Source organism: Berghia stephanieae, chromosome 7, assembly GCF_034508935.2.
Source record: "Berghia stephanieae isolate SIO BIC M18660-M18661 chromosome 7, UCSD_Bste_1.3, whole genome shotgun sequence".
Taxonomy (NCBI): domain Eukaryota; kingdom Metazoa; phylum Mollusca; class Gastropoda; order Nudibranchia; family Aeolidiidae; genus Berghia; species Berghia stephanieae.
In genome coordinates this window covers 47,502,665-47,511,659 of record NC_088366.1, presented here as the reverse complement: position 1 = coordinate 47,511,659, position 8,995 = coordinate 47,502,665, and the positions used below count along the sequence as shown (strand labels likewise).

General features: G+C 35.4%; 1 protein-coding gene across 1 annotated transcript; it reads left to right on the top strand.

The window, feature by feature from the left end:
* LOC144977404 (zinc finger TRAF-type-containing protein 1-like) lies at window positions 1–8,056 on the top strand. The gene is made up of 5 exons (XM_078922582.1): window positions 1–237; window positions 1,399–1,637; window positions 3,464–3,675; window positions 6,555–6,745; window positions 7,418–8,056. The coding sequence occupies exons 1-5, from the start codon at window positions 37–39 to the stop codon at window positions 7,613–7,615; spliced, it is 1,041 nt and encodes a 346-aa protein (XP_078778708.1). The 5' UTR covers window positions 1–36; the 3' UTR covers window positions 7,616–8,056.
* The last annotated feature ends 939 nt before the right edge of the window (window positions 8,057–8,995 follow it).

Here is an 8,995-nt window from a genome sequence, read left to right as displayed (position 1 = left end):
CCTGCCCTGCCTGCTGAAAATTTACAAACAAACAAAATGGAGGAAGCAGTCGCAGATTCGTCTATTCAGGTACTCAGTGAATCGTCCGCTGATAAAGAAAACTTGTCATTTGAGCCACCAACAAAAAAATTAAAGGTATCAGATACTCTGCCAGAAGTTAAAGCCAAGCTTGAGGACAGACTGAGCGGAATTTTATGTTGTGCAGTGTGTTTGGATCTGCCCAAAACCTGTTATCAGGTAAGCCCCGTCGTAAACAGCAGCAGCTGGCCAACGAATTCCGTTGTCAGTTATGATGTGGCATTGACCACACAGCTCATTCACGATGAATGCAAAACGTTTACTGTAACATAAATCTGTGGCCCCTGTATTGCAAATAGTAAAGACAATCGATTTTTAAAAGCAAGAACTCATTTCAATTCTAAATATGGTCACAATCAATTGACATTGTTGGCGAAATGATGATGAAATGCAAAATTTGGACTACTCAGACTCAGGCGACCATGGCACTGGTACTTTCCACGCCTGTTACTAATTATAATTCAGACAAAAACTGTTAAAAGATTTGCAATCAAAACTAAAGCTCCTCATTACAACCTTCATCCTGAATTAAGTACACTGTTCTTTACACAAAGGTATAACTAAAGTCCCCGACATTGGCAATCTCTCCTTTCCGTCCTTTTGCGAGTGTCTTTGACTTTGTTTTTGTTTCCATACATCATCTCATTCATTCTCCACTTTTCCATTTCAAGAACCTTATAGTTGATAGCCAAAATCATAGTCAAATGGCCTCTTTGACTTTTGCCTCTTTTCCTCTTTACCTTAATTCCACTTTTCTCCCCCTGTTTCCTGTGTGTATGTGAGAGTATGATGTCAATGTCAATGCCAGTCTTCCTGAACGTTCGATCCTACTACCCCCCCCCCCTCGCACTGGGGTCTATTCTATCTATTTTGTATCTTAAACTTTATGCTTCCTCGTAATCAAGTAAGTCCTCATGACCCTGAGTACGTTGTGTTGCTAAGTTATTAAGCACCATTTCATGCCGATTTTAATTCCCTCGTATAAAATAAAGATGTTTCCCAGCCACACAGTGGGACTGACTTCAACTTCAACCTCAATTCAATTAGAGTTCAGAGAAATATTTCTTTTGTCCTCCACATTTTAAAGAAGACTGTGATATCAGCCCCAGTCTCTTCAATGTGTTCCTCTACTTTGACTTTATATACCAATTCCCACTCCTAGATAACTAGATAGCTGAGTGTTTTAAAAGAATTTACTTTTACTTGCTCTCTGACCCTGAATGGTGCTTCTTCTATATTTAACACTGTGTTGTTACTGTTTTGCTTTGATCCATATAAAAATGTAATAATAGTAATAGATCTTTTGTTTTTTTCCCCCAGTGTTCAAATGGACATCTCATGTGTGCTGGTTGTTTCAACCATCTTTTAGCAGATGCTCGCATCAAAGATGAAACAGCCACATGTCCTAATTGTCGGTGTGAAATAAACAGAAACGTTTGCATTCGAAATTTGGCAGTTGAGAAGGCCGTGTCAGAACTGCCAACCGAATGTGTCTTCTGCAATCATAAACTTCCAAGATATCAACTGGAGCACCACCAGAAGGAGATATGTCAAGAGAGGTAAGATGTCACTTTCGTCGAGGGTAAGCGGCCATTTTGTGAATCCCATGTCACATGACTAACATCCTCTTTTGCAGGCAATGTTCAGCAGCCTGTCCGATACTGCCACTGACACACGCGCAAATTTGATGGGGGGTTAATCGCGTTTCAAATTTACGGGTGTTGAGGTGGCGGTTGGGACTAGATTATGTTTTATTTGATAGGTAGTTGAAGATTGTCCCTCAATGGGCAGGCGTGCTGTACCACACATGCATTTTTAGAACCACACATATGCTCTGTTTCTTCTCTTATTATTTGAGCAGGCAGGTTATCTTTGTTGAAGTGGCAGTAACCATTTCAGGGCTTGAAGTCACAGCGTGCTGAAGATGTGTTACTAGGACTGGTGGATGGTCTCCAAGTGTGTTTGTTTCTGGCACTGTTGTTTTTAACTGGCAAGTATCTTTCTTTCTTATCATCATGGGTCTGTGGTGTTTTTGTGATAGTCATTGGTTACGAGTAAAAGGAAGAAAAAAAAAAGAAACAAGTTGAGACTAGAAGGGGAGTGGAAGATAATAAATGTTTGTCATGCTACATCCATAAAATATTAAATGCATCCTTTCCGTCTTAACTATGGAGGCATGTCATCTATGAGATGGCTGGTTATTTTTATAATTTAGATAAAGCATCTGGCGGTTCTCTATGCAAAAAGGTGTTATTGTTTTAGGGTTGTTTTTTACATTTTGTATGTTTGTGCTTTGACGCCGTCATTCATTTGAACCAGTTAAGAAATTTTGTGTGTGTCATTAAAAGTGAGTTAGAGTGCTTGTTTGAATTTGAATTTCATCTACACATTTTATCAAGTGGCATGATCGTTTCTTTAGAATTCCTCAACTGGTCCCAATATTAACATTGGTGTTGAATTGAGGTCTTTTTATCCTATCCAAAAGGGAGATATAATCATAACACTATATAAGCCTCTGGCATACCTAAACGCTGATCATAATAAAGAAAAGTATAAGAAATGATCATGTTGCTTTGCTTATGCTTTGTTTTGTCTAAATTCATGATATGTAATGAATCATTGTAATTTCTTTATACATTTGAATAACCGAGAGTTTGATTAATGGGCTTAAAAACATTCCATTTTTTTTTTAATTAAAAAAAAAATTTAAAAATTTGGTATCGACATTGTGAATTCTCATTTTTTACCCTTTCTTGTATCATATTACTGTCACATTATGCCTTCCTTATCTTCTGTTTTAATACCATTTTCAAAGTTGTTAAACTCTGTTGAGGGAATTTTTGGTTTAACATTTAAAATAAGTGTTTACTTTAATATAATTTTTAATAACCATAATATTGCAATTCAGTGTGGAATTGTGAAATATTGATTTATGAAATCTCAGAATTTTTAAAACAAAATTTTGTATCAGATTGTTGACACATATGCTAACGTTTTTATTTTCTATTACAGTGAACAATAAAAGACGATAGATAAGATCTTATTCCAGTCATTAAACCTCTACAAAGTATTTACTTTCACACCAACAGACCCGTGATTGTCTTTGGCCTTTGTTTTCATATGCTATACCCACCCCAATTTTTTTTCTATAAAGTTTTTTGTTGCAGGTAACCAATGCGGTGTGTGGACGGCATGGCGTGAAAGTGGTTTTACCAATACCTTGCAATGCTTGTCATCATAGCGTGTCAAAATGTATTAACCACTTTTTTGTCACATTATTTTGTCAAGCATTGCAATCATGCGTAAGTATGATTTTTTTTTTTTTGCTACGGTATGTTGTGTACTGACATTTTTTTTGCTTTTTTTATCTTTTTCATATGTGTAGGCCATGCGTTTGTAGATTCTCTCGCATTGGCTGCTTGTGGGAGGGACCATTTCACGAAGTGATGGAGCACGAGAAGGGTTGTTCTCATCCCAAGAAGTCTGGGGAGGAAGTCATGGGTGCTTTGGAGACAATTGACTCAAAGAAGGCAGAGGATGACAGAATGTTCTTTGACGTCTTCAGCCTTTTGTCATTTGAAAAGATCACGTTTAACGGTGTGTAAAGATTTTATTACAAATAGCATTACTGACACACATTACAAATAGCATTACTGACGCACATTACAAATAGCATTACTGACACATATTACAAATAGCATTACTGACACATATTACAAATAGCATTACTGACACATATTACAAATAGCATTACTGACACATATTACTAGACCTGCATGTGTGCCGACAATTGTCAGTTTTCTGACAATCACGGTCGTTGCGATCTCCCGGATCACTTTTTTTTTTTTATTGCTAAAGTAATCTGATTGCGAGTGACGTCAATTGTCGGAGTGTCGGCGATCCCCAACTCGACCGGCGGCGAGCAGTCAAGTGCCGACGAATGGGCGTCGGATTGCCGACAATATTGTCGGCACTCTCAAGCGCTCGTTCGGCAATTATCGGGAAACTTCGCTAGTCTCCGATTTGACCGCAACTCTTCACTGTCTGAAAAACTAAAAGTGTGTCGATATAATCGAGCTTGCGCAGTTCGTTAACTTTCGTTTTCATACTTTCGGTACCTATTCCATTCAAGTAACTTTTGTTTTTCAATTGAACGTTGCTACATTTCAATTTTATTCGCTCTATCAATCAACTTTCTGGATTTGTGGTTGTATATTTTACATTGTTTTTTTGTTATCATGCCTGAACAATTCTTTGACCGTTCGTCGGATCTCAAGTCAGTTGAGAATGGTATTGAAATCTATTCAAATGGGATCTGGAAGAGAAAGACTGCACCGATGATTTTCTCTCGGAGTACGTGAGAAAGCCAGCACAGCCGGGTGCTGCATTTTTTTTTTTTTTTTGCCAGTGGATTAAAGTCTAATGATTGGGATGGTTATTGCTCTTTAGAGATAAGACCAATTATTCCAGGTTAAAAACTACTGTGGGGGGTCCGATTACGGTGGCAAAGGAAAATCATTCATGTCATAAAGAGGAGGCATTCTCAAAGTGAAAGTGAGTAACACTACTAACACAAGTACAAGAGAAAAAAACCCAACTCAGTTGTTGCAGCTGTTTTCACTGTTGAGACAGAGACTCGTCCTCTCTCCAAGCTTCACAAGGAACTCACTCAACCCTAGCCCTAACTGAAACTGATTCCAGTCTGTAGGTAGACAGGTGCCGATTAGCCATTGGACAAGTGAAGCGCAACTTTGGGTTAAAATTTGAATAACACAATTTCACATAATCACTGTTGCATTATTTTTCACAGTATATGAACGGCTCTGGTATCATTTAAAGGGCAGAGATCAAGATTTCTTTTGATGTGATAGAAATCAATATTGACATATTGTATCAAAAATTATAATTTGATAAAAATAACGTAATTTTAAAACTTTTGAAATCTTTTTCAAAATTGAGATAGCAAAAAAATAAAAGTGAAGGTATTTAGATAATTCATTTGTCTATGTCTATATCAAATTTCATAAAGATTGAAGACAGTGCAGTATGTTTAATGTTAACCACCACAAGTGACCAACCCTCTTTTTCTATGCTAAAATCCCGTTTTAATCAGTAGTCACCTTATCGAGAGGCTGTCCAGTGGGGGAATTCTCAATCAATTTTGAGCTTTTTGTAAGAGTAAATTTAGAGTAAAATCATCATAACTTTGGAACCGTGTATCCTAAATCCAAAAGTAAGGTATCTTATTAAATGTTTTTTAAAGGCCTATCTGTCTATGTAAAAAAATAATTATAAATTTTTATTTTTGAAAAAATATCAAACTACCACTCTACCTCCATGCTGTCCCTTCTCCCTATAAATTTTTGTTACTTTTTAACATTTTAAAATAAATATATTCTGTAGGACAATCCAAAAGAAAATGTATATGACTAAGTACTGAGTTACAAAATAAAAGATCCGGTAATGCGATATGTGTGAAAAAGTTCAGACAATTTGGTCAGGACTCACATGCAGGTCTATATTACAAATAGCATTACTGACATACATTACAAATAGCATTACTGACACATATTACAAATAGCATTACTGACACATATTACAAATAGCATTACTGACACACATTACAAATAGCATTACTGACACACAGACAGCTTTCATGTTGAAGATAACACTTAGCTTAATTCATTTTTCTTTTACTCTTGACCTTTCTTGATTCCTATTGTATGAAAAATTAGAAAGTTTGAAACAAGCTTTTAAAAATATGATATTATAAATTTGTACCAAAAATTTCTACAAACTTATAAATAGTGTGTGGTCTTGTGGTATGATACTCGCTTTCAGATTGGAAGGTCCTGGGTTTGAGCCTCGCTCTGCACATGGGTGAGTCCTTGGAAAAGGTTCTTTACTCACATTCTCTCACCGTACTCAGGTGTAAAATGAGTAGCTGGCCGTTAACAGTGTTGTCTTTATTGGAAAAAAATTGTGATATCACCTAACAGACGTCATGTCTCATTCTCCATGTTACGTGTTGCTGTTGGTCAGGGACCCTTTGTAAAGCGCTTTGAGCATGTTTAGTGGATTTTGCCCTATATATCAGCTCATTTTTTCAAGTTTTTATAAATTAATTTTATAATTATTGACTCTATTTTATCCTGCTTGGTTAAGTGTATATATCCTACCTTAGGATGTAAGTTTCAACATTCAACAATGAGGTTGTCTCTTGTTTTAATGAAAGGTAAGTTTGTTTATGATAAAATTTATCATATTTATTCATACCTCACATTCAGGGTTCAAAACCCTTTTTCAGCCATAACTTATATACTGAAGTGAGAAATACACTAAACCAGGTCTAATGTGTCAACAAATCCCATGATAAGTATTTTGTTCTTTTTTTCTTTTTTTTTAATTGAAGCTGTTTAATTCATTTTTGTTCCATCCATTTCCATAACACTTTTCAATATTTCTTCCATAATCAGATCTTCAGCTCAAACCATTCAGAACAGATGATTTCATCACTCGTCTATACTACGAGACATCTCGTTTCACAGCGTTTTCACACCAGTGGGTAATCCGAGCCAAAATTGTCTCTGACAACAAGAATCCCACTCATACTGTCAATCGATCTTTGGCCTTTCAGCTGGTTACAAAAACCAAGTTGTCTGCACCGGTAAGGAATTCTAAGTTATCGGGGGGGGGTCTTAAGTAGCTCATTTGGTGGAGTACTTTCTTCACATACAAAGTGACTGGGTTATGCTCTGGATGAAGTCAAGATTCTTTTTTTCTTTTTCTGACTCTTCTCTCCACCCAGCGTTGATTGGGTAGCTGGGTTTGTGAGATCAGGAAAGTACTTTTAGATTGACCATCATCCAGACCAAAGGGTGGCAAGCAATTGCTATTATCGTCAACACTATAGAATCTGGCATGAACACTGACTCAATTTACTCTGTACTCTGAAAGACTCCTTTTTTTCTTTTTCTTTTGGCTATACTGAAGAACTTTGTTTACCTATTACATTTTTTATATTGAATCCTTGACGTAAAGAGGAAATGGTTTCTTGACCAAAGAAGTCTTAAAACTTAAAAGTGTTTTCCTTTGTCATTTGCATATTGAATAAAAAATTTTTCTCTCTTTTTATCTATGGCACACTTATTTTTTATTAATGACAGCAAACCATTCATGTCTGATTTTTCAGGGGTTTTTTAATAGTTTTTTTTTTTTTTTTCAGTTATTCTTATTCATTGTTCATTTTTTATTCTTTTAATGGTAAAGATGAAATATATTCTCTCGACTTCTTAGTAATTTTTACTTTTAAAAATTTGTTTGTTAAATTCTATTTTAGATTACCATGCATTATTTGGCACTAGACGGACCTTTTGGATCTGGTCACATCAAACCGAAGATCTACAAGTTTGAATTTACAGCCGACACTACTGAGGCTGAATACCAGGATCTTCCGATTGATTCCATAGAATGCAATCAAATGCTGGCATCAAAAACCATCAACTTCCGACTGATCATGTTTCAAGTATCCAAGTAGTCGTGGAAAATCGTTCTTTGTTTGTTTTTGTTTTGTTTTTTTAATCTATTGTTTTCCATCATGAGATTTCATCCAATAATTGCCATCGACTTAATGTTATCTGTAAAGAAGAGAAATATATATAATGAAAGAATGATAATAAGGTCATGTTTAAGACAACTTATGATAAGTCGTTCTAACAGTAGTTGTCCAGGAATGTCATAGTTGTACAACTAGAGAAGATAGAAATACCTGCACAATGGTATGCTGTACATTATGATAACTTGTCATGTTTACATTGTAAGTAATGTAAAATATTATTCATTTTTAATGATTGTTTTTCCTCTCTGTCATCCCTATTTGAAAGATTAAGATTGTCAATGTTCACTAAGTGACCCCTATTTTATTTCAATTAGCTTCCTTAGCTTTTTTGCTTCTCTTTTCAGGATAAGTTTGTAAAAAGGAAAGAAAGAAGACACTGCAAAATTCACATTGTCGTAGAATTTTAGAGTGAAGTTGGTTGGGAAAGAACAAGCTATGTATAGTCTTGTTTTTAGTTATGTTGTGTGTGTCTTCCAAGTACAAACGGAACATACTTGAGTATGTCTGTAAAATGTTGATGAGTCTGTTATTTATACAAGACGGACGAGAGTAGCAACTCCTACTTGTCTTATGTAACTCAGGAAAAATTGTGAATAGGCAAAAATACTTTGCCATGTGTTGTTCTTGTACAGATGGAAGTTATTTGGTCCTCCCTGGGTGCCTGGGATGACCCAAGTCTTGTACAGATGAACTTTTTGGTCCTCCCTGGGTGCTTGGGTGGGGGGCAAGCCTTTTTAAACAGTTTCCTGGCACAGAAACTAATATTTTAATGTTGAATGTAATGGGAGGAAAAGCGCAAATTTTTACTTGGTTTTGAATATAATCTGGTTTTATTTTTTGTGAAAATGTGAATATAGAAAATATAATAAAAATAAAAGTTATTTTATTGCTGAAATAATTTTTGAAATTTGAAAGCAAGCGGCTAGTGATTTAAACTTTGGAAGCATAATGTTGTCATTATCGTAGACATTTTCTGACGAGTAAACAATGACTTACTTTATTTCAAATGTTTGCAGCTTTAGAATACTTTGCCTTACACAGTTGCTAAATGTCGTTCGTTATTCAGCTTTTTTTATGTGTGTGTCTTTTAAAATTCATCTTTAATTTGCGTAGATTTTGATATTTTGCAGCATTCCACCATTTTGTCTGTGTTTACTATGACCCATAAATTGTTGACTTTTTCAAATTGTAATACCCTGAATTATAATATTCATTTTTTAAAATTGCATTTCCAGCTTGTTCTGTCCTCTGTGGATTTCATGAACGTATCATTAAAATCCAAGTAGACACTCATAGTCT

Excerpts from the sequence above, each read along its gene's own strand:
- LOC144977404 (XM_078922582.1), top strand. The coding sequence starts at position 37 with ATGGAGGAAGCAGTCGCAGATTCGTCTATTCAGGTACTCAGTGAATCG. Across the intron at positions 238-1,398 it reads TGCCCAAAACCTGTTATCAG|TGTTCAAATGGACATCTCAT; the intron begins GTAAGCCCCGTC and ends TTTTTCCCCCAG. Across the intron at positions 3,676-6,554 it reads TGAAAAGATCACGTTTAACG|ATCTTCAGCTCAAACCATTC; the intron begins GTGTGTAAAGAT and ends TTCCATAATCAG.